This window comes from Scardinius erythrophthalmus, assembly GCF_964197995.2.
Source record: "Scardinius erythrophthalmus genome assembly, chromosome: 16".
Classification (NCBI taxonomy): Eukaryota; Metazoa; Chordata; class Actinopteri; order Cypriniformes; family Leuciscidae; genus Scardinius; species Scardinius erythrophthalmus.
The window spans coordinates 2,369,389-2,396,207 of record NC_138236.1 but is presented as its reverse complement, the minus strand read 5'-3'; the positions used below and the strand labels follow the sequence as shown (position 1 = coordinate 2,396,207).

The following is a 26,819-nucleotide window of genomic DNA, read 5'->3' as shown; positions in this document are numbered from 1 at the left end:
CCCATGAGATCCTTTATTTGAAACATTTAAAAATGTTGTAGTGTGTTGGCTTTTTAACTTAGAATACAGACGCCTTGTCTTTTAATTTTGTAGCTTTTTTACTAGTCAGCTCCCGACGCGATGTTATTCATTCATTGTACGCGCAAATTCAAAGCGTCGCGTCTGGGCACGTTAATGACGCTCGCGCTCTTTTAAACTCGTAATAAAGCGGTGAATGATTTTTACAGAAATGACGCTGATCTACAGGACAAGTTTATATTTAGAATACATTGCAATCACTCCAAAATAGATGACGACAACTCACACACCTGCATTTTGAGCTGTGCTTCTTTGTGTGCTTAGGCTTTTGCCTCGCAGCACCTGATGGATGCGTTCGTTACACATACTTTCAGAAGCCGGCACCCGCTTTGTAACGGACACATTAATTGGTTTAACTGCAGTAATGTAACAGTCTATGGTGAAGATAAACATCGTCACTATTTTTAGTTAATTAATAAATATTGAAATAAATTGTAGATAGGATATTTTTACATTATATTATTATTATTTTTTTTTTGTCCCTCTGTCTGGGCCCCATCCCGCCAATCGGGCCCTAGGCACGTGCCTAGTTTGCCTTTGCGTTAATCCGGCTCTGCTTCTGGCCACTACTGTATAACCAGTTTGTCATTCATAGTTTTTCAGGGGTCAGTAAGATGTGTGAGATCATGTAAACCGCTTTCTTTTATTTAGTAGACCAATTATTTCTGCTTATTCATTATGTGCATGTTTCTTTTTACAAGAAAACCCTGGCAATTTCAGAATCTCACTTAAGCAAGGTTTCTACAGCTTTTCTTGTCTTGCTGAGCTTTCATAATGAGTTGTTTTTCGATGGTTATCAGGTTTTTATTGTGCATGTAAACGCTCTGAATGAGAAGCAGCGGTTCCTCGCCGAACCCCGGCGTGTTTGGAGCGCGAGGTCATCACCGCGCACAGATGGTTTGTCTCTTTTTCTTTTCTCTCTGCTCTTTTTCTCACTCACTTCCTGTTTTTTTTGTTTTTTTTTGTTCTGAGTCCTTTGATTTCCCAGCAGCTCTTCTCTGGCCAGCTGGACGTTCTCCAAAACCTGCACCCATCCTTCTGGTTTAAAGCGCCGTCTCCTCAACTTCTAGCCGTGCTTGAGATTTATGCCGCAATTATATTATGTAACATTTTCAGATACGGTGTCAAGCTATCAAACACGAACATGTGGTTTCAATATGGCATGGCTATTGACATCAGAGCATAACTTACTGCGACTGATTGGCCTGGTGTCGTCTAATAAAGAAGAGCGTATCAGGTTTTTAAACTGCGTGTCATTTGTCTGGGCTTTAAGTGAAATTGATTTAGGAGCCTCATCTACAGCTGGCCGCATAAGACGACGGTGAATCGAAAGTGATTTTCTGCTTGTGTAACACCGGCGGGTTCGAGATGTTGAAGCATCATAGAACAGACATCAGAGACGAGAGCGATAGGCGCCAGTATATCAGTCTGAGAAGACGGACTGTTATCTGATAAATGGACGAATGAATGCAGCAAGCCGGAGCTGAGAGCATCAGTGTAATTTCACTACCTCATCTGAGGCCGAGATGCTCGAAGACCACCCTTACGATCTCATATCCTGTGCATAAAACACGTACGTGCTCTATTGAGGCGAATACCGATAAGAAGACATGCACATAAACAAGGATGGAAACGCATTTACTGATAAATCCCTTAAAAACGCACGTGACTTTGCCTCAGCGGAGGCTGTGATTGGATAACTGGAGTAACCAGTGGACCAATGCAATGATTTGGTTTAATTCCCTCCAGAAGCGTCTCACACGATTGCGTTCCCGAACAGCAAGATAACATGATAGTGTTTATTGTGTTTCGTCTGACGCTCTGAGAGGAAAAAGAGTGTGATTACAGTTTTTATTACTGATATTTTGTGTTAATTTCCCTGGAAGTGACAATTTTGTTCTCTTGAACACATTGGATGGAAACGCTGCTTTACTTGCAATTGTTTTATATGATAGTTCAGTTCTGCACATAAGTTAAATTCGCAGCTTTAGATGAAAGCATATAGCAACTGACCAAAAAAAAAAAAAAAACAACATGCAATTGTTACCGTACCAAGCCTGATTTAACCCATCAAAATGAGTTTTGTTGGTATACATTTATGCATGAAGGTTGGTTCTGGGATGTTACATAATATTAATGACTTGAATAAACCAGTTAATTTAGATGTTACCATTTATTTTCAATTTAGGGACTCAAACCATTCTGTTTCCTTTAACAATTTCCTTCGCACTCTTAAATGAGTAAAACTACTAAAAGTCAAAGTATTATCAACTTTTATTTAATTTAAGTAAATACTAAACAAAAACAATACTACTTTTAGTAACGTTTAAATTATTTATTATTTATAATTTAAAAAAATTAAACAATAGAAATATACCAGGGATAAAATTAAAAAAGAATTGAACAAGTTGTGATTTAAACTTTAATCTGATTCCTTATGATTATTACTTTTTAGTACTTTTGAGAAACTAAATATAAAGTTTTATTATTATAATTTTAAATATATTTTTAAAATACTTCAAATAAAACAATACTATTTTAGAAGCATTTTAATTATTTATTTTTAAATAAAGTATATAAAGCTTGTGAGGAAATAACAGCGCTGTTCTTGAAGCAGATAAACTTACAGTTTCACTATTACAGCAGCTGAACAGACTCAGGTAATTCACACACACTTAATTTCTCTCTCTCTCTCTCTCTCTCTCTCTAATAACTGGATTAATAACTGCATTAGATTGCTATCAGTGTCTCAAGTCTCCGTTAAGAGCTCTAAAATGACGTTTTGGAGTCAGCAACAGAGGCATGGGATGAGATGCGTAAGAAATGAGTTCGACACACAAGCGTTTTAAAGCACAAATACCTGACAAATGTCTTGAAATAAAACATCTGAACAATGTCACAACAAGTGTGGTAACCGTATAAGTCAAGTCAAGTCAAGTTTATTTATATAGCGCTTTTCACAAATCAAAGCAGCTTCACAGTAATAAATTAAAACAATACATCAATGTTTGTTTCTAGTGGAACGTCCACGTTTGGTAATGCTGATCAATAGTATCGTTGATTGATTAATTAAATTAAATATCCCCAAATATCCAACTGAGCAAGCCAAAGGCAACAGTATAAGTGGATTAAGTGGATATAAGTGGATTAATTGACTCCAGCACATTGAATTATTAGAAAATAAGGCACACCCGAGGTGTAACGGCCAATCCGCTTCACATCATTTCCACCTCGGGTGTGCATTATTTTCTGATAATTCAATGGCCCGTTGTCATTCCCTACTTAAAGTATTACGATACATAAAAAACAAATAAACAACATGAAGTTCGGATTCTTCAGGATTTTAACATTTCTGACAAATTTCTGAACGATTCTTAATTAAATAAATTAATTAATATAATAAAAAATATATATTTTTGTGTATATTTATGACATTTAGTTTTCAGTAAATGCTTAGTTTTTACAGCAAAACTCTAAATGTGCATGTTTAACTAAACATTGTTATGAAACAGTAACTTTTATCTACTTAATATTTTTTCCCAAAGAAAGTAGAGATTCCCAGGCTGACCTGTCGCTCATAACTCATGTAATTTCAGCAGACCTTTCTGAGTGTATCATTTTGATTTGGGTTCTCATGAAATCCTCGGTGGAAGTTGTTTTGCCCTCCTCTTTCCCGCCGCGTTGATTGAAGTGTGTGTGTGTGTGTGTGTGTGTGTGTGTGTGTGTGTGTGTGTGTGTGTGTGTGTGTGTGTGTGTGTGTGTGAAATTGCGTTGGCCTTTAACTGGTTCCAGACTGTGCGTTCGCTGCTCAGCCACATGCCGTGTTTCTGCTGAAGCCCCCGAGGGCCACGGTTTATCACGCCGTCAGATGGGTAACAGAGTTGACATTCAGCACGCCGCTGGGTTGAGTGAGGCTAATAAAACTGGTTTTCCGTTCTCTCTCTCTTCCTCAGATGGACCCAGTTCAGAAAGCTGTTTTACATCACACGTTGAGCGCTTCGGCCTCGGCTAAAAGGAAAGCGGTCTCGTGTGGCGTGTGCCAGCTGAGGTTTAACTCACAGGTGAGTGTGTGTTCACCCTGACTCTGATATTCCCACCTCACGCTACAGATATGATCATCCAGCACAGTCGAGATGATGCAGTATAACAGGTAGTTTAATTGCTTTGATTGTGTGTTAGTTGTCTTATCACTTTCTGCATCTGTTTATAAAGTTTATTCACTATATAGTGACGAATCATTGGAAAACTTAAAAGTATTCACTCAAGCAGGGTTGTTTTTCTGATTGAAATAATTTGATTCACAAACGCTCAGTTTGGATTCTGATTCAATTTGATTTGATTCTTCAGATTCCACACGTGCCAGATGTGGGCCGGATCTGGCCCGACACTATGTTCCTGTCTAGGTTTTCGGTGTATTTCAGTTATAATGCACCATTCGCTTACAAGAAATACATTTTCTCTCTCTGCTAATGCTGTCAATTATACAGGACAGTGTTTCAGACTGATTCAAACACTAACCTGTCTTTCATTAACCATAACCATTCATTAAACAAGCAGGTTCATAAAGAGTCATTCATTTCAAGAATCAAACTTAATTGGTCGTGTTGTATGCGCTTGATTCGATAAAAAGAGTCAGCTCATAAGAGTCATTTGGTTTTGAATCAGACTACACTGGTTGCGTTGTATGTGTTTGATTCAGAAAAAGAACCAGCTCATAAGAGTCATTTGGTTTTGAATCAGACTACACTGGTTGTGTTGTATGTGTTTGATTCGATAAAAAGAACCAGCTCATAAGAGTCATTTGGTTTTGAATCAGACTACACTGGTTGCGCTGTATGTTTGAATCGATAAAAAGAACCAGCTCATAAGAGTCATTTGGTTTTGAATCAGACTACATTGGTTGCGCTGTATGTTTGATTCGATAAAAAGAACCAGCTCATAAGAGTCATTTGATTTTGAATCAGACTACACTGGTTGCGTTGTATGTGTTTGATTCGATAAAAAGAACCAGCTCATAAGAGTCATTTGGTTTTGAATCAGACTACTCTGGTCGCGCTGTATGTGTTTGATTCGATAAAAAGAACCAGCTCATAAGAGTCATTTGGTTTTGAATCAGACTACACTGGTTGCGTTGTATGTGTTTGATTCGATAAAAGAACCAGCTCATAAGAGTCATTTGGTTTTGAATCAGACTACACTGGTCGCGCTGTATGTGTTTGATTCGTTAAAAAGAACCAGCTCATAAGAGTCATTTGGTTTTGAATCAGACTACACTGGTCGCGCTGTATGTGTTTGATTCGTTAAAAAGAACCAGCTCATAAGAGTCATTTACTGTGAATCAGACTACACTGGTTGCGTTGTATGTGTTTGATTCGATAAAAGAACCAGCTCATAAGAGTCATTTGGTTTTGAATCAGACTACACTGGTCGCGCTGTATGTGTTTGATTCGATAAAAAGAACCAGCTCATAAGAGTCATTTACTGTGAATCAGACTACATTGGTCACGTTTTCTGTTTTTGATTTACTATAAAGAAACTTTTTGTGAGAGTCATGTTTTTGCTGTATGTTTATTTATTTATTTATTCACAGTAAAGAACCAGTCTATAAGAATCGTTAGTTTCATGAATTGGGCTACACTGGTTGTTTAATGTATAATAAAGAATCAATTCAGAAGAGTCATTTGTTTTGGGAATCAATATCTTTACCCTATTGTACGTTCAAGTATTGATACACTGTGTGTAAAATAAGTAAAGAAGTCCTGCCTATATATGTAATCCATTTATACTGTCAGAAATGAGTGTCCAGCCATCTCTTACGCTGAGACTATAGACATACACTGACTATATTCATTGAAGGTGACTTTGAAATGGCCAAGAGGGCAGTTTTATGTTTCGTCCTTCATCCATCCCTTGTCATTTTCAATTCAGGAGAACGTCTGGCTGTGTGCCACGCTTTCATCAGAGGTATTTAATCCCAAATATGATTATTTAAAAACAGCATTGCCCATATCCTCTCTATTAGGTGCTCATTTACGCCGTCACTGTCAGATATTAAGCTGTAATATCCGCAAGACTGAGGCCTATCAAAACAGTAATCACAGCTCATTATGGGCATCCATCAGAACCGTGTGACAGGATGAAGGGGCGGGGCTTCGGTTGACCAATCACAGCGCCTGTAGCTCTCCAGTAGCCAATCACAGAGAGCGCCTGGGAGAGATTATGCATTCAAATCACGCCGCATGCACAGCGAAACCTCATTATCATTGGTCGTTTGTGCTCCAGCTTCCAATCAGCTCCAATCTGAGCACGGGAAGCCTTTACATGGCACAGTTTCAAAAAATAAATGGCTTCTGGAGAGTTACAGAGTCCAGCCAGACGTTCCGGGCGACTTTTGAAAAATGACATTTGGTTTTCATATATCGCCACAGGTCTATTTGAATATGAGACACTTGGTTATGGATTCTTCTGGGTGTATGAATTATAAATGCAGTTTAAAATGGTGGGGGAGAGAAAACCTAGTTAGTTTTTGAAGAGCTTTTGCCCGTTGCTGCCAAGCACAGACTGGCTGTAATTTCCTTTGGCCATGATTGATTGATGGCGTCCCATTGCTGGTGTCTGTCTTAGTTAAAGGCTCGGCATCACGGTGGCAGCTGTTTAATGCCCACCTTTTGTGTTTGAATTTTTTTTTTTTTTTTTTGAATTTTTTTAGAATTTTTATTATGTTTAATCATTTTACTATTTTATATTTATTTTAATTGAATACTTTTTTTAACTTGCTGGATATTAGCATATGTCTGTTACTCTATTATTATTATTTTACAATAATCTATAATTTATAATATTTTTAATTATAGTTTTATAATATATTATATTTGTAAATATTTATTATGTATAATATTTTATTTGTATTTATTTATTCATCATTTAATTTTCTTCACTTTTTTCTAACTTGCTGGACCTTAGCATGTGTCCGTTACTCTATTATATATATATTTTTTTTTTACAATTATTTATAATTTATAATTTATAATATTTTTTATTTATAGTTTATAATATATTTGTAAATATTTATTATGTATAATAATGCTACATATTTATATTTTATCTGTATTTATTTATTATTCAATATTAATTATTTCATTTTTCTTTCTAACTTGTTGGACTGACTTATTAGCATGTCTGTTGTTGTTTTTTTTCAATTATTTATAATATATAATATTAATTTTAAAATATTTATAGTTCGTAATATTTTATATTTGTAACATTATTTATTTATTTATTTATTTATAGCTAACTAACTAACTTAGTGTCTTTGTTACTCATGACCACTTTTTTTGTTCTTAACAATTAATTATAATTTATAATATTAATTTATAATATTTATGCATTTATTTATTTATTTATTTATAGCTTACTGGCATATGTGTATTTGTTACTCAGATGCCTATATTTTTTATTTACAATTAATTTTAATTTATTATATACATTTTAGGCACTTGATTCTGGACTTGGATGTTCAGTTTCTAATGGCAGGGGAGAGTAGACCCAGTTAGTTGTTGAGAAGGTTTTGCTGGTTTCTGCCAAGCACAGACTGGCTGTGATTTCCTCTGACTGAAGGACTGAAGGACTGATGGACTGATGGATGGCATCATTTCCCCGTCCCGCTGCAGGTGTCCGTCTCAGTTAAAGCCTCGGCGTGCAGGACGGGTCCTCTCCGATCAGGCGTTTGCTCTCGGCCCTCACCGCGACTCCTCTTCCGTGTCGTGCCTTTAATGAATGCTTGATTGCGGCACAGATTACACGTGACATTTATCTGTGTCACTGCATTCTCCCCTGTGATTGGCCCACGAGACCAATAGCTTGAGGGTGTCGAGAAACACCCCATTTATCTTGGCGTTAAAGCTATTTTCATAACACTATCTCGCTCAAATGATGTGTTACTTACAAACCCCCGTGATATAAATCTATATGATTATGATCCATATCCCGCACTGCTATTTGTACAAATGCAATATATCAAAAGAAGACTGATCTGTCTTGACGTCTTATTGCTTTTCGTAACGGTGTATCTGCCCTTAATGTCCTTATTAAATGACCTCTCTGGCAAACAAGCTGGTATTGTACAGACATGCATCTGGAGAGGAATGTTAGCATGAAATATGTTGTTAGCAAGATATTGAACTGAAGCTCAACAAGCGCCAAATCTGAGTGAACTTACTAATGTTTTACTAAGAGACATAGACTAGCTTCTAAATTATAGTACGGAAGATAATACATTTTGATGGCCAGAAATAAATAAATGTTTGTATTATTCCTAATTTATATTGTTTCAATTTAATTATTAACATAAATTAGGGCTGGGCAACAATTAATCACGATTAATCACATCCAAAATAAAAGTTTGTGTTTACATAATATATGTGTGTGTACTGTGTATAATTATGTTTTAAATACACATGCATGTATATATTTAAGAAAAATGTGTTATTTATATATAAAATATTTATATTTCTATATAATATAAATGATGTATAGATATATATACAGTATATACATGCATATATTTCTTAAATATACATGCATATGTGTGTATTTAAATATACAAAATATAATTATATGCAGTAGGCTACACACACATATATTATGTAAACACAAACTTATATTTTGGGTGCAATTAATCGTGATTAATCGTTGCCCAGCCTTAAAATAAATATAATTATTTATAAGTATTGTTTTTTATATTTATATATTTTATTTATTTTTTATTTTACATAATTTTTTACAACTTACTCACCATTGAATAATGGAGAATACTATATAATAATGCAAAATACAGTTTTATGACTAGTAATATACTTTTTATAATCATGAATAATTTACAATATTTTTAAATAAAATCCAAATGAATATTTATTGTAACTATTTATATGTATTTATTTTATTATTTAATGAAAAAAAAATGCCATTGGCAAAAAGTTGAACTTAAGCATGTGTGTCTTTGTTATTCACATTTAATTTTTATAATCTATAAGTTTTTATAATTATTTAATAATTTATAATAAATTGTGACTTTATTATTTTATATTACATTTTATGTGTTTTATTTCATATTTATTTTGTTTCTAACTTAATGGCAATACTGGAATTATAGTGTGTGTGTGTGTGTATTTTCTTGCATGCTTTTTTAATAAGTTACTTTTTAATATTCATAATATTTTATGCTTACTGTACATTTGTATTTATTTATATATTTCTAACTTGCTGGCAAACATGTAGTTGTGTACGCTAGCATCTGTGTCTTTGTTACTCACATGCCGGTGTGTTTTTGCATATAGTGAGGTCGTCGACTGCCTTATTTACTGAGAGAAGTGTGTGTCCGTCTCTTGTAGCCTCCTCCCGCTGTTAGCAATGTCAGACGGGCGTTTAGGAGTTAGCGGAGAGCTAAACAAGGGCGATTAAAGGACGGTGCGTAAGGCCTGGTCAAACTGAGCCATAATAAATCCTATAAGGGAACATAACAATATCAGTTTTGCAATAGCATGTGTCTGAGCTTATAATGTAATGCGTTACATAAGCATAAGATGCACTGGGTTAAACAGTTGATTATTTAATTATATACAACTTAGTAATGCATGAATCAGAAGTAGGTCTGTCAATCAACTGAAAATTATAGACAAATTAATTATATGATATGCTGATTATTTCATCATTCCAGTTTTAACCAGGCACTAAATGCGCTGAGTTAACGCTGTGAATGTTTAATTAAAGTCATTGTCATTCTTTCCGGCACAAACACGTCTCCTTTATATGTAAATTAAGCTCATTATAGATTATAGCACCTTATTCACAGACGTCTGTGCTGTTCGAATGGTGCAATTAAAGTGTGCTAGATCACACTCAATCAATATTTATTGACAGATTTATTAAAGATATTAAATTGCTGTTGCAGATGAAAACATTGAATAGACATAAAATTACAAATTAATGTCTTGGGTAAAAAACAAAACCAGACAAATTTATTGTCACTTTTTTTCCTTAATTAATGATTGTTATGTTAATAAATGTTATGTTGTGTGTTTGTACCCTGTGTTTGAAGTTGGCTGGTACAGTATTAAAAGAGAAAAGCTACAAACAGAATATATATATATATATATATATATATATATATATATATATATATATATATATATATATATATATATATATATATATATATATTAACCGACCTTAACACATTTTTTTATATGATTAAAATATACTGGTGGTGGTTATATATTTAAGACAGGCATATTATAATTGTAACCAATATATTGTCAATATAATTTAATTATCAGTATAAGTATAATTTAATTATGCAATTATTATAGTGATCAATTTAATGTAACTATTACATTTTGAATAAATATGAAAAAAATCTAATTAACAACAGTACTTGATATATTTAAAAAAATAAAATAAAAATAATTATATATATATATATATACAGTATATATATACACACTGTATGTATATGCATATGTATAACCCTTGTCAAGTAATGATGATGAAATACTGGAAAGATTATATCTTATAATAATTATTATTATTATTATTATTATTATTAATAATTTCTTAAATGATGTTTGCTAATCTTATATCAAATCATAACAGGATCCCGTGTCTATTAACCAACATTTGTACATTTTAAATTTCTTTCTCCAATGTTTCAAAGCATCTTGGGTGTTAGTATGATCTCTCGTGTGATTTAGTAATCCCTGTATCTCCTGGATATGATGTCAATAGGCTATTGCTTGGAAAATGTCTTGTCGTTATTACAGGTCTAGCTGTATGATATATCATAAACAGAAGAGTGTTCCTCACCGCATGCTGATATACATGTCATCCATCTCCATCTAATCACTCTTTTTGTGTTTGCTCTTCTGATGGTTTTCAGCTTTCTCTTTCTGCAAATTGTAGCTATAGTTGTATGGTGTATAGCGATATGGCCCAGCACCCAAAATACTATCAAAACACTCCAACACAGCCTTTATTCTTCATGAAAGATGGATAAAAAAGCGCACAGGAAACAAAAACCTTAAAATAATAATTAGCGACCCGCCAAATCATGTCGATTCGCACGGGACTAATATCATCACATGACCTCGGTGTTCGGCGAAATATGGAAGGTCATTTGCAGGGGAATTTTTACTTTACAAATTACACATTTTTTATCCATCTTCCCGTGAGCACTTAACCTCATAAAATAAATAAATAAATCCTTTTCCTTTAAATCCTCGCTTATCGGGCTTATGCTACTCTGAACAATGCCTGACCTTCGTATTTTGAGCACTTCTTGCGTTGTTTTTTGCCTCTTCACGATGACTCGCTTAATTTAGTCCTAATTTGTAAGTCGCTTTGTACAAAAGCATCTGCCAAATGACTAAATGTAAATTACAGACATGGCCGATTCGCGCGGGATTAAGATCACAGACAATCTCCACAATTATATGACTAGAGCTCACCACCAGGTAATACTAATCGTGTGCGGATATAGTGCAGGCTTTCACACACCGAGAGCTGTATTTGACTGGGCTGGGTTAAAGATGGCCGATAGGTTTGATGGTTCGCTGGTTTGATGTCGACACACGTGAGCTTGTTTGCTCCTGATGGCTCCGAGTCTGGTCTGATGTTGCTAACACCTGGTCTGGGCTGGCCCTCTCCACGGGCTGGCCTGTTCTGTGTTTCCTAGAGCCAGGCATTGGCCCACTACAAAGGCACCAAACACGCCAAGAAGCTGAAATCCTTGGACGCGCCGAAAAGCCTCAAACACAAGAGTTCGCCGGTCGGCAGGGAAAAAACCGACAAGGATCCTCCTAAGAGCCTTTCTCCCTCGACCGGAAACACTGACGGAAAAGGTAAGAGAAGAGGCATAACTCACTGTTACTGCTCATGCTTGATGAAGAAACTCTAAATATTAAACTGTTTAATGATGACTCAAATCTCTTGGCTTGAAGCAAAGCGCGTTGTTTCTTTTTTATTTATTCATTCCAGGTTTATTTAACAGGGACAATGCACACTAATAATACATAAATAAATGTATAGTGTGCCAGAATTAGCCAAAAGGCTATTTTACATCTGCTGTCCCTGGACAGATCTTAATATGTCACACCTAAAGTAAAAGGATTGAAATAGTACATACAGGTTGATATGAATTTAATGATTGGCGGATGATAAAACAGCAAAAAAACAAACGAACAAAAAAACAATTAAAGTCTTAAGGTGCATCACATTTAGCGTTGTTCAGGTCGCAGGTACAAAATAAAGTTGTTGCAATAATTTTGCGTGCAATCTTTCAGCAAAATGATGATTCGTATAAAGAGCTGTATTTAATTGCACCAAAAAAAAAACAAAAAAACAATGCTTGTTGCAATGCATTTTTTAATAAATTTTTCTAAGATTTATTGACAGTAAAATGGCAAAATAAACAGACTTAAGGTATAGTCGCATACGTTTACCATTGGTTGGCAAAATTTAGTGGGTGACAAAAAAGCGTGACTGGATGTGATGAAATACAATGAGTGATAAAACATAAAATAAACATCCGAAGCTATTCTGCTGGCTAGCAAACCAACCAAACAATGAATAAATCATCAAAATGATGATTCATATAGTAAATAATCGTACAAAATACAAAGCTGTATTTAAAGCAACACCATGTAAGTTTAGCTCTCGGGGTCAGTTGGGAAACAGTATTGTCTTCTACTACTGTCGTAAAATCTGTCATGGTAACACCAGGGGATACACGTGCATTTGTTGACAAGCCGATACCACCGACCTCTGCAGGAGGAGTGCTCACGTCTTGGTATAATATCATGATATAATATCATGGGTTTTATTTTTTCATCGAAAACTAGCATGTTAGCATTTACTAGCTACCAGATTGATAATTCGCTCCTCTTCTAGCATTACTTGATTCATGAAGATAAATGGAGGACCAGATAGCTTCCGTAACATAGCCAGGCAGACAACTAATTAAAAAAACTAGAGATAGTATGCAAGCAATATACTTACTAGTCCAACTAGGGCACCCCTCCTCCTCCTTTAGCTCACGCCAGCGAGCGAACGCTGGACCAATATTGATCCTCGTCCGGCCTTTGATTTTGTCGCTCTCCCTTTTTCTCTTCCTAGTCTCCTCCGACAAAACCTTTGCCTTCTTCGGTTTCGTTGCTGCTTCGGCCATGACAACAACTTACACACCCTATACCAGCCGGCAAACAAACGCTAGTTGGGCTCTCACGTCCGAATTTGAGGAAATGGGGGGTGGGGGAAGTGAGGTATTCCGTAAAGCAGTCGAATTGTTCTTTGTGTGTACCCCGAAGTTCAGTAGTGGCAGTAAAAGCGATAGAGACCCCGTCAGGCTATGGCGGACGTGTCATTCAACCTATTGTAAGTCGATGTACCATCACAAGGGTCTTGGAAATATATTATGAAGGTTGAAAAACTCCATGGTGTTGCTTTAATTGCAGCAAAAAGCAAAAAAAAAAAAAATGAATTGCAACGTACTAAATAAACTTGCGAAATACAATGAATGAAGAACTTTAAGAACAACTCATCCAAAGCTGTGCAGTTGCAAACAAACCAACCTAAATAACTGCTGTCCAAACAGCCTCTTAATAATGGACAATTTTATACTATTGGCGTTTTGCTAAGCTTTGCTAAGTTACGAATCTCCAGCCACGCAGAACATAAGCTTGAATCTGAAAGGAAATTTGCATAGGAAAATTTCTATTGCACAGGAACGTCCATCAGGCGAAATTCTTGCGCCAATTTGCTGCTGAAATTACTGAATTTTGCTCAGGAAATTGAATGGAGCAATGTTAACCGTGAGCACACCTTTACATTGAGTCAAATCTAAAGATCAGCAGCCGGTTGCATGAAACACCTGAAGTTCAGAAAACCCTGAGCAACAGTTCTGCTACGACTGAGGGTTTTCTTACCGCAACTGACGGGGTTTCTTGCATCTGGTCCCAGAATATCAGAAACTTGAGTCACCCAGAACGGGCGAGCATCAAAACGCCGAGTTTTGCACGAGCAAAGACCACTCCTAAAAATGTACGAATCTGCTTGAGTTCTGCTATTTACTGCTGTTTTGTGGTACAGAGGAAACATTCATCATATTTCCCTGGACAAGAGTTGACCTCCTCCTCTATTTCTGTGTCACAAAGATCTCTCTCTGAACTGGAAACAAGAAATATGTTCCAAGAATGGGCTTAAAGGCCATAATTTCTGTCCTCTCAGTAATGTAGTTGATATTGCACCAGCACAGTACTTCATATTCATGTGCGCCGGTGGAAAATAGCCTGACGCTCACTCCAGGTTCTGGATTTCATTGACCTCTCCTGGTCTTGATGTTCTTCCCCAGTGCAGTGAGGTTATATATCGCTCTCATGGTTCATTATGACTCGTACTTCTGTTTCAGATGATCCAAAGTGTGTGTGTGTGTGTGTGTGTGTGTGTGTGTGTGTGTGTGTGTGTGTGTGTGTATATGTTAGGGATCCAGGGGTTGGCTATATTCTCTGCAGGATCTCAGCTGGATCAGGCGGCTGGAGTTTAATTGCACAAAATTGTGTACGCAAGCACATTGTGAGATTAGGTGCACTCAACACATGTCTGGAACCTGTTCTGGAACCAATAATTTACTCCACTTCTCTTTTTTTTTTTTGTTCTGCTTGTTTAAGCCCAGCAGTCAAGTTCGCCCAATAAAAAAGTCTATTTGTACTCGAACACCTGGTGTAATCTAATTTACGGCTCTTTAAAGCAAAAGTGTAGCCTGAAGTCAGGTTTGTCTTATAAAGCAAAGCCTCGTCTCGATGAGCCGGATGAAATGCCTTTGGTTAGACTCGTAGATGCAACAATAAACACATAAACACAAAAGATGCGCTGGGGTCAGCAGTTTGTGTGTTGTGCAATTCATAATAACATGTTTCTATTACCAGGAGTTGTTCTTGTCAACACTTTGGGGTGAATTCACTACTAAACCGTTGCAACAGGTAACAAAATACTGCAGAAACAAAGGATTTAATTGCACACAAAAAAATGCATTATTTATTTATTTTTTGTGCAAAAAAATTAAGAAACACATTTTTTAAAATCCTTTTTGTTTTACTGTATTGAAGTCAAAATGACGACTCGTATACAGCAGTGGCCAAAAGTGAAGTCCGGCCTTGGAAAAGTGACATCTTCACCCTTTATTTAAATATAATTAAACATTTATTAAACATTTTGTCAGCATATTGCGTAGTTGTGCTTGGAGTCGATTGTTTTATTTGTGAAAATAACACAATGAAACATGACAAATTGTGCTGACATCATTTCTGGCCAGGCTGTCATACAAACAAATTGTGAACGCATGCAAAAACAAGAGAGAACCAACAAAATATTAATAACTCATTATGTTGTAGTCAGTGTATGATTTTTCCTCTGAGCTTTTTGTTTTTCTGTGCATTAAAATAAAACCTGCAGCTGCAGGATCTTTTTCTTCCAAATCATTTTATCAGATAAATACCGTGTTTTAAAGTGTTTTGTTCTTCCCTCACATTTAAAATATATAAAAAAAAATATATAAAACATCATAAAGGTAACTTACCAGCTTATTTGATGGTGAAAGACAAGTACCTTATAAAGATATTATTAGCAGCCAGCAAGAAAGCTATAACACGAAAGTGGCTACAATTTGAACCCCCAACAAAGGCTGAATGGCTGGACATTATAACCAGTGTCCAAAATATGGAGAGGATGACTTTTGCTTTAAACTTACAGATGGATAAGTATTTGCAGTATTGGGAAAAATGGATTGTGTTTACGACTGTATGACAAGTTTATTGACCAATGTATCATCTGACATATATACTTTCATCAATTTTGTTTCATGTAAGAATGTATGAGTGACCAAACGACTGTTCTGTTTTGTTTAGATGTGATTGTATGTTGTTATGGCTATTTTGTTTTTGTTTGTTGTTGTTGTTGTTTTGTTTTGAGCATTTTCAAAAAGGAAAAATAATAAAAATAAAGTATAAAAAAAAAAAAAAAACATCATAAAGGCCATGTTTGGCCACTTTTAGTAATAAAAACAAAAATGTATCACTTTTTCTATTAACATCTTTTTGCATTTATTATTTCTTTGCATACATTGTTTTTTTGATACAGCTTTGTATTTTGCTTCATTATTATCCAGTTCAAACAGGGTCTAAATGTTCTAAAATAAGGATGCACTGTATTTAAATAAAGTATTTTTTATTCTTTCTAGTGCAAACATGCCTCCTTTCCAATGAGGCCCATTATTGATTGTGCCTTCATCATAAACCTTACAGTAAAGTACATTAGATTATGATAATGTGCATCCACTCTTATACTCTAAAGATTGGGATTTACACCAAGTCCACTGCAGGTTTTGTGTGTATACGTTTGCGTCATTACCTAATTTGCATAAATGCGTTGCTAAAACAACTCGTGCACCACGTGTAAATAAATAGCGCTATCAGCAGGAGCAATTCATTTTAGTCAATTCTCCTCTTTGGATCTCCGGAATGGAAACGCAGGGATGGGTGACCTACCTCTGCCGTTATCAGGAAACTAATCGAGCCGGTGTATTGTTTGCATTAATAAGGCTTGCGAATGAAGAAAGGCACCGTGACCCAGTTGAGTACGTGATCACGCAGGGCCAGAAAACCTCCCGATAAATCACGACACATCACACAGAACGCAGCACAACACCCGACCGATTCGCAGAGTTTGCGGCGAGCCGGGCGTTTGTTTGTCAAAATGCCACTCGGTAATGAATATTAATGTGCGGAGATGTCAGAGAGATGAATTGTGGGGGCGGCTGAAAGCTGCATTATCTCCAGTTTATTTGCCGCATGTAATGAATAGCAGAAGCTCAGACACTAATAGATCGGCTTCAGAGAGCAGAAAGAAGCGCTGGAGATATACTTTAATGCGTTTAATTCAAGGTTGTAGGTTTTTTTTCTCCCATTAAATAACAGTCAGGATTGGGAAGTGAATAATGTGTGGGAAGAGAACATGTATGCATTTGACTACATGTTTTGGAGTTGTTTGTTATATTCCACATTGATGTTCGTCATTCTTAGTGAATCTCTTGGCTTCGGGCTTGTCTATAAACTTTAGCATGCAAATTATTTTGGACCTCGCAGTAAACACAGACTACAGGTCGTACAGGTCTGGGTGTATTTGAGAATAAAAGTAAAAAAAAAATATTTAAATGTATTCATTCTTCACTTTAAGGTTCAAAGCTCATGTCTACAAACATACAGTCGCTATATATATATATATATATACAGGTTGGTCTGATTATTTCAGAAACTGCTGATCTACTGGGATTTTCATGCACAATCATCTCTAGGGTATGGTTTGAAAAAGACGAGAAAACGCCTTTCAGAGGAGAACGATTCCAGACTGATTCCAGCTAGTAACAGTAACTCAAATAACCACTTGTTACATCCGAGGTCTGCAGAAAAGCGTCTCTGAACACACAACACGTCAAACCTAGAAGCAGAAGAGCTCCAGTAGCAGAAGACACACACCAGTGACACTCCTGTCAGATGAGAACAACAAACTGAGGATACGATTCACACACACTCAACAAAACTGGACAATAGAGGATTGGAGAAACGTCGCCTCTTCTGATGAGTGTCGATTTCTGCTGCAATATTCAGATGGTAGAGTCAGAGTTTGGCATGAACAACATGAAAGTATGGATCTGTCCTGTCTTACATCAGCGGATCAGGCTGCTGGTGTGTTATATGTGTGTGTTTTCTTGGCACACTTTGTGCCTCTTAGTACCAGTTGAGCATCGATAAAACGACCTGAGTTATTGTCCATCAGTTTATGACCACAGTGCATCTTCTGATGGCTACTGCCAGCACAAACCTCAATCATCTCCGACTGGTGTCTTGATCGTGACAGTGAGTTCACTAAACTCAAACGGCCTCCACAGTCTCCAGATCGCAATACAGCAGGTTTGGGATGTGGAGGAACGCGAGATTCACATCATGGATGAGCAGCTGATAAATCTGCAGCAACTGCATCGTGCGTGTGTGTGTGTGTGTGTGTGTGTGTGTGTGTGTGTATGTGTGCGTGTGTGTGTGTGTGTGTGTGTGTGTGTGTGTAAATAATTAACCTTAAGAATAATACTTTAACATCCCCTGTATCAATAATTTTATCTCTTAAAACTCATCTTTGATCACCAAAATGATATATTTAAAAGTTTTTTTCCTTGAAAAAAATGTAACTCGACACCCTAGCCTCATTTAGTATTCGTGGTTCTATGAATATGCAAATGAGCCCCGCCTCCACTCACTCACTCAGCTCAGAGATCCACTGGTTGACGATCACACGTTGATCTGATTGGTTACAAGGTAGTTTGTGACGTCAGAAACACCAGCGATTTCAAAGCGTGTTTTTGAGACTGTCTTTGGTTCACTGCAGTTTTAAGGAGAAAACACTCAGCAATGGTGTCGACTTATGAATTTACACATGGTTTGTCTTAAAGCAAATTAAAAACACCACATAGACACATAAACAACATTAAAAGCTGGATTTACACCACAGGGGGGACTTTAAGACTTTGGGAAGCAACAAAAGACATCCTGCTCCTCTGAATTTGCATGCATATAAACTGCGTAGCTTGTTTTGTGAAGTCACTGAGAAAGTGCTTCATATTGTTATAGTTATTATTAGTAGTAGCCTAAAATTAATAGCAGCTTTGTCGAATATTGTGTGAAATAATTACTAAGTGAAGCATTATTGAGAATAAAAGCTGGTTTACTTTAGTTTCCCTACTGCATCTACAAAAATCAAGGCGAGAAAACCCAGATATAGCGAGGCAACAGACTTATAATAGAAAAATGCAGCAAAAGTAAGAACTTGTCAAAGCTGAAAATAACATCTAATCAGTGAGACGGCAGCTCTGTCTGAGAGTTCGGTCACGGTGCCGTCCTGTGATCTGAGGCTTGAGATGGACAGAGAGAGAGAGAGATGAGAAGATGAGTCAGCAGTGTGTGTGTGTGTGTGTGTGTGTGTGTGTGACGGAGATGCCTCCCTCTCTCTGTTCCAGTCCAGTGCCGTAGGAAATGTACCCTGATATTAGCTATTAAAGAGCGGATTGTCAGGGGAGGGACGCCTGAGCTGCACAATACAGGCAGAAGGAGAAGAGGAGACGAATCACGTGATTCCCAAGGAAGAGACCCGCGTCGAGAGACATATTTGGGCGGGATCCGTTTTCCCGGAGGACGTTTGAGAAAATTGGGTAACACTTTATTTTACAGTGTCCTTGTTACATATGTTAAATGTACTTACCATAGTAATAACAGTAAATGATGCATAATTACATGCAACTAACCCTCAACCAAATCCTAATCCTACCCTAACCCTATAGTAAGTACATTTGCTTAATATCACTCAGTACTTAAATATATAATTACACTGTAACAATGACACCTTAAAATAAAGTGTAACCGAAAATTGTTTCACAGGCTTATGGTGAAACGCACTTGAACGGCACCAAAGTCGTAAATACGTGTCGGAAGCTCGGGATTTTCTTTAAGAGTTTTGAGAGTGTCAGAAAATTATATATATATATATACTTCAATACTTAAAGGTATTTAGCAGTGATATTGTCAGGCTTTTCTGTTTACAACAAAGTAAGCTAATTGCCTGCACAAAATATGATAGCATTGTAATATAACAATACGTAACGATAAAGTTTAAAGCGGTTTCATAAATTAATTAAAAACATAAAGCAAAATGCACCGGATGCACATTCTTTGTTCATCATTTTCTAGAAGTGTAGAGTTAAAAACCTTGCTGTATATTTGTGTAGTTAACTAAGAGATGGTGAACCGCCATCTTACTCTGATAAAACACAACTTCCCAAATCATAAATACGAACTTCCCAGGAGGACTTGAATGCATCATAATACTTTGTGATTTTAATCCAGTCCGAATCTACCATTCCTGCTTCTCTCACACAACCCACATTGCATTGCAAATTTCCTACTGTTTTCCAGCAAACTCAAACTCCTCTGAGAAATTGAGTCCTGTCCGAATGCGAATGTCCGCGATAGCCGATATTGTATTATGCTAATGCTTCTCCTCATGTGTTTTTTGACCGTATGTGCACCAATCTTCCGCACGTTTTCATTTCAGTATGAAATTAACAGAGGCAAATCACAGAAACTACTAAACCCCTTTTTAGACGGTCATTGTTTCTGATGGGGACGTAAGATATTTTCAACATTTACAGGGGTTAGTCTGTGATTTTCTTGCCGTTCGAATCCAAAAGGTCTATATTTAGAGAGAGTTTTAGAACTATATATTTATCTTTATAGTCATCATCCTTGGTCCTTCAGTCTGTGAAAGAGCAGTGTACATTTCTTTTGGGAAGAGAGAACTTCGGTCATCAGAAAACCTGATGTGTTTTTCTCAGCGTCTTCACTCAGCCTTTCATACGCACCGGACTGGAAAAAACCCTTACAAACACACAATTACAGTCAGAGCTGATGATGATGCTGCGGAAAAAACACAGATCCACAGATTTTCTTTTTATATTTTTGAATGAAGTCTCTTCTGCTCAACAAGGCTGCATTTATGTGATCAAAAATGCAGTAAAAACAGCAATATTGTGAAATATTATTACAATTTAAAACAGCTGTTTTATATGTGAATATATGCTAAAATGTAATTTATTCCTGTGATCAAAGCTGAATGTTCAGCATCATTACTCCAGTCTTCAGTGTCACATGATCCTTCAGAAATCACTCTAATATGATGATTTGATGCTCAAGAAACAATCCTGATTTTTATCAATGTTGGAAACCATTGTGCTGATTCAGATCTTCTGGAGGGAAACAGTGATACATTTTATCAGGATTTTTGATGGATGGATGGATGGATGGATGGATGGATGGGTGGATGGATGGATGTATGGATGGGTGGGTGGGTGGATAAATGGATGGATGGATGGATGGATAAATGGATGGATGGATGGATGGATGGATGGATGGATGGATAAATGGATGGATAAATGGATGGATGGATGGATGGATGGATGGATGGATGGATGGATGGATGGATGGATGGATAGATAAATGGATGGATGGATGGATGAATGGGTGGATAAATGGATAGATGGATGGATAAATGGATGGATGGATGGATGGATGGATGGATGGATGGATGGATAGATGGATGGATGGATAAATGGATGGATGGATAGATGGATGGATAAATGGATGGATGGATGGATGGGTGGATAAATGGATGGATGGATGGATGGATGGATGGATGGATAGATGGATGGATAGATGGATGGATAAATGGATGGATGGGTGGATAGATGGATGGATGGATAGATGGATGGATAAATGGATGGATGGATAGATGGATGGATAAATGGATGGATGGATGGATGGGTGGATAGATGGATGGATAAATGGATGGATGGATGGATAAATGGATGGATGGATGGATGGATGGATAGATGGATGGATAAATGGATGGATGGATGGATGGATGCAGCATTCATTTAAAAAACAACAATGAAATCCTCACTTTATTTGATCAAGGCTGAGGCTTCATGTGACAAACTTGTGTGAAAGTATCAGTTTTCACTGAAGTTCAGCCTCAGAGATTAAACCTGTCTCTCTGTCCTATACGGCCGTGACCGCTTTGAGCGGAAGGACATTTTGTTGATTGCACCGTAAAACTTCATGTGCCCAAAATCCCAATCGTATCAAATAACTTGAGATTGTCCGTGACTCCGAGTGTCGTGTCACACAGCAGGTGTGTGTTCAGTGTGGACAGATAAATTGCTTGTCATGAGAAACCTGTGGTGTCGCGTTGCTTTGGACGCAGCGACACAAATGACCTCCTTCAATGGTGTTTCACAGCGGCTATCACTCCGTATAAAATATGGGGAATTTCTAAACGAGATATTTAGGGCAATTAATAAAAAAACATAGGTCTGACAGGAATGTGTGGCCCTCGGGGACTGATTTCACAAGTCAGTGTGATTCATAATGGGGCGTAATCATTATAATTAGAGGGCTTAATCCAGCATCATGGTGAAAATGTAATCAGAACTCGAGGGAACTTTCTGATTAGTTGGTATAATAACGAGGGTAGAAGGATTATTGAGACGTGAGCTTATTACTGCCTGTAATTAAAGAGCAGAGATTGCCAGAGCGTTCAGCTATATCAGGAAGAGTGATAGAATGATGCTTTGAACGGCATGATGTAGGACCTCTTTGGGTTATAAGTCATTCTTCACTGGGTTACACACACACAACACACACACACACACACACACACACACACACACACACACACACACACACACACGCACACTGCTGTTCAAAAGTTTGGGATCGGTAAGATTTTTAATGTTTTTTAAAGAAGTCTCTTATGTTCACCAAGCCTGCATTTATTTGATAATAAAAAATAAAATAAAAAAAAATATTGTGAAATATTATTATAATTTAAAATAGCTGTTTTCTATGTGAATGTATAGCAAAGTGTAATTTATTCCTGTGATCAAAGCTGAATTTTCAGCATCATTACTCCAGTCTTCAGTGTCACATGATCCTTCAGAAATCACTCTAATATGATGATTTGATGCTCAAGAAACATTTATGATTATTATCAGTGTTGAAAACAGTTGTGTACATTTTTTTCAGGATTCTTTGATGAATAGAAAGTTCAAAAGAACAGCATTTATCTGAAATAGAAAGCTTTTGCAACATTAAACACTACCCTTCAAAGGTTTGGGGTCAGTAAGAATTTCAAAAAGAAATCAATAGTTTTATTCAGCAAGGACGGATTAAATTGATCAAAAGTTACAGTAAGGACATTTATAATGTTACAAAAGATTTTATTTCACATAAATGAAACAGAACTTTCTATTCATCAAAGAATCATGAAAAAAAAAAAATTGTCCACAACTGTTTTCAACATTGATGATAATAATGAATGTTTTTTTGAGCCTTTGTGAGCGGAAAAGACTTCTTTTAAAGCCATTACACATCTTACTGATCCCAAACTTTTGAAAGGCAGTGTATATGCATTATTTTATGCAATGCCGTTCAGGAGTTAAAGGTTATTAGTCTACTTTCAAAAAAGTGTTTGCTGATAATTTACTCACCCCGATGTCATCCAAGATATCCATGTCTTTCTTTCTTCAGTCGAAAAGAAATTAAGGTTTTTGAGGAAAACATTCCAGGATCTTTCTACACAGAATGGACTTCAATGGCAACCAACTATTCCAATGTTCAAAGAAGGTTCAAATGTCCGTCTCAATGCAGCTTCAACGTCTCGACACGATCCCAGTCGAGGAATAAGAGTCTTATCCGACGACACGATCGGTCATTTTCTAAAAAAAATAAAAATAAATATATACTTTTTAACCACAAATGCCCGTCTTGTACCGTCTCTGAGATGCGCCACGTATTACGTCATCACGCTGGAAAGGTCACGAAAAAATAAAAATAATAATAATAATAAATTAAAACAGAGATGTCGGACGATTTTGAAGTTGGAGGAGAAAATGAAATGACATGTTTTGCCCTTCCCTCCTTTCTGAACCGGAGTACACAGACAAATAACTCAGATAGATGACGAGGCGCGTGACCTGTCCAACGTGATGACGCAATGCGTGGCAGTATATATATATATATATTTGTATTTTTTTTAAATGACTGATCGTTTCACGAGATTAGACTCTTATTCCTTGACTGGGATCGTGTCGAGACGTTGAAGCTGCATTGAGACGGACATTTGAACATTGGTATAGTTGTGTGCCTTTGAAGTCCATTCTGTGTAGAAAAATCCTGGAATGTTTTCCTCAAAAACCCTAATTTCTTTTCGACTGAAGAAAGAAAGACATGGATATCTTGGATGACATCGGGGTGAGTAAATTATCAGTAAAAAAATTTTTGAAAGTGAACTAATCCTTTAAGTGTGTCCAGAAGTGTCGCAGAATGATTATTGACCATAGACTGTAAAAAAATATGGACGTAGTGTCCGTGACGTCACCCGTAGGTTTCTGAAGACCGTTTTTGAAGCCTAAAGTGGGTGTGGCCGACCAGCGCCATCTTGGCAGCGCGTCACTCCCGAATTTATTTATTTTTACAGTCAGACAATTAGCTGAGGTAACGTGACGGCTAACAGACAGAGGACAAGCGGCTAATGATGACTAATGACCACTGCAGCGGGAATCCACCATAAGTGGACTCCCTTAATTGTGCAGAAATTTAAGGCTTAATATAATTTAAATGGATTAGTTATAAAAAAATTCACCCCCCTCACAGTTGTCATGAAGGGCAAAATTAGCTATATAGACCAAAGCCATTTTTTGCTTCAGGCTGTAAACATGTTTTTTTCTGCTGTAAAGTTGGGCATTTTAACATGGAGGAGATGCAGATTTGACTCACTTCTGCAGCCAGACTCTAGTGGCCAGTCGATGAATTGCCGCTGAATTCACTTCCGTGTTGGTTTCAAGAGAGAGACAGGGAGGTTGCCACTTGTTATTGACATGAAAATGAACTACATGGAATGAGGAAGCTGTTCTGTCACTGAGTGATCAAGGCCATTCTGGCCATTAATGAGGGACCATTGATCTCTTTGTCTTTTTCCTTGGTTCATGGTCTATCTGTGTCTCTTTCTCCTTGTTTTGGCACACAGGTCAGCGCACCGGGGCTGTAGATCATCCCCACACTGACAGACAATCAAAGCTGTCTGTACTCTCTCAAATTACACTTTAATGACTTATTTTCACACACAAATGGTGCTCAGATTGATCACACATCGTAGTTTGGGTTGTGTCGGACTTCCAGTGATCCGGGATTCAGGAAAACGAGGCTAATGCTCAGGTCAGCGCCTCATTTACTCTTTATCTGTCTTTCAAGGTGAATCTCCACAGAAACCGCAAATGACTTTGAGGGCCTTTTGACATTAGCAGTAAACCGATTAATTCTGAGCAGAGACGTTTTAAATTGCCTCTTCATGACCTAAATTCTTTTAAATTAAAGAGGACCTATTATGCTTTTTTTAAAAGTTCATCTTTCTTTAGTGTGTAATGTTGCTGTTTGAGCATGAAAAAGCTCTGAGTTACTCTCTATATCAGTGTTTCTGAACTCCCTGAAACGCCTCCATTGTAGTCTTGAGTTTCTTCCGGGAACGAACACGTCACAATATTCCTCATTTAAATAATTAATACGCAGAATAAAGGGGCGGGGCCTGGTTGAGTTAGTTAGTAGTGTGTTAAACTGGCGGTTATGGTAAGGGGCGGGACATTTCCCAAACACACTCGAAGCGCTTGACCAATCACAGCACACTGATCCAGCCGACCAATCAGAGCACAGTGTGCTTTTCAGAAGGCGGGGCATATTTTGCTGTCAGTCAATTTTCATCAACCTCAACTGAATGTGAGAAAAAAAACTGTGCAATGCAAAATAGTATTACGCACATCTTTCTATTGCATTATTCTCTTTGATTGTAGAAACTTACAGTTTACAATACAGTACAGTAGTCTGATTCACACACAAATGACTCATTTTAACCGGTTATTTTTAATGAGTCTGTCAAAAAAGACATTATTTTGGATCCCAATCTCTTCTTGTCCGAAATGTGACCTCAAATAGTGTTTTGTTTGTTTAATGTATAATTATGGCAAATTATCTGAAGGGTTTCCTCAAAGTACCAACATAAATCATTATGAAACTGGAGTCATTAAGAGGAATCTGATTCATAATTAGTTAAATTACGTGTGATTCACACTCCTTAAGACAGGATAATTCTTTCCAGATGATGGGCTCTTTCATAAACATAAACATCTTGGCACTGTATGTGTGTTGACACACACACACACACACACACACACACACACACACACACACACACACACACACACACACACACACACACACACACACAGAGACACAGGCACACACACACACAGACACAGACACACACACACAGACACACACGGACACACATATGTATGTATATATGTATGTATGTATGTATGTATATATATATGTAGATATGTGTATATATATATGTATATATATAATGTTTTCAGTAACTCAAGCTAAAAAAAACATTAAATATAGATTAAAAAATGTAAACAAAAATATATACTAAATATAGACTGAAATAAGTACTAAAATTACATTTATTGAAATATAAAAAAAATAAAATGACAAAAGCACATAACAAAATTACTAAAACGTAAACCAAAATGTGACCTGAACATGTAAAAATATCTAAAAATAAAAGCTAATTACTATAATAGTGTGTAGCCAATACTAAAGTAACAGTGTTTGCTGAGATGTTTTAATTCAGATATTCCTATTACATGTTAGTTGTCTTACTGGTTGACATCAGCTGTTATGACCGGTTTGTGTTTGCTCATCCGTAGAGCTTTGAGACGAGAGCTCTTTTGGGTTTGTTTTGTCCACGGCTCTTTCTTACAGTCGACTGAAGTGTTCGTGTCGCCGCTGCTGCAGATTTGATAGAAACTGGAGTGTAAATGAAGTTCTCGGTGCCGAGCCGTCACGGTCCACGACGCTTCTCTGCTGCACGGGAGAGAAATGCCTAATTTTGCCAGTCCACAGCTTTCAACAAGCTAATCTCCTTTAGCCAGCTGGTGAGCCTTTCAACATGGATGAAGGACTCTGGGTCCATCACTT

At 36.8% G+C, this 26,819-nt stretch overlaps 1 protein-coding gene across 6 annotated transcripts in view; it reads left to right on the top strand.

The window, feature by feature from the left end:
- Positions 1 to 26,819, top strand: part of znf385d (zinc finger protein 385D) — a 284,480-nt gene that overhangs the window by 241,200 nt on the left and 16,461 nt on the right. For 5 of the 6 annotated variants that reach the window (XM_081389153.1, XM_081389152.1, XM_081389154.1 and 2 more), the window contains 2 exons: positions 4,032 to 4,139; positions 11,807 to 11,972. In XM_081389153.1, the coding sequence (XP_081245279.1) occupies positions 4,032 to 4,139; positions 11,807 to 11,972 (274 nt within the window). The remainder of the gene's footprint in view (positions 1 to 4,031; positions 4,140 to 11,806; positions 11,973 to 26,819) is intronic. The other variant, XM_081389157.1, reaches the window with a different exon arrangement.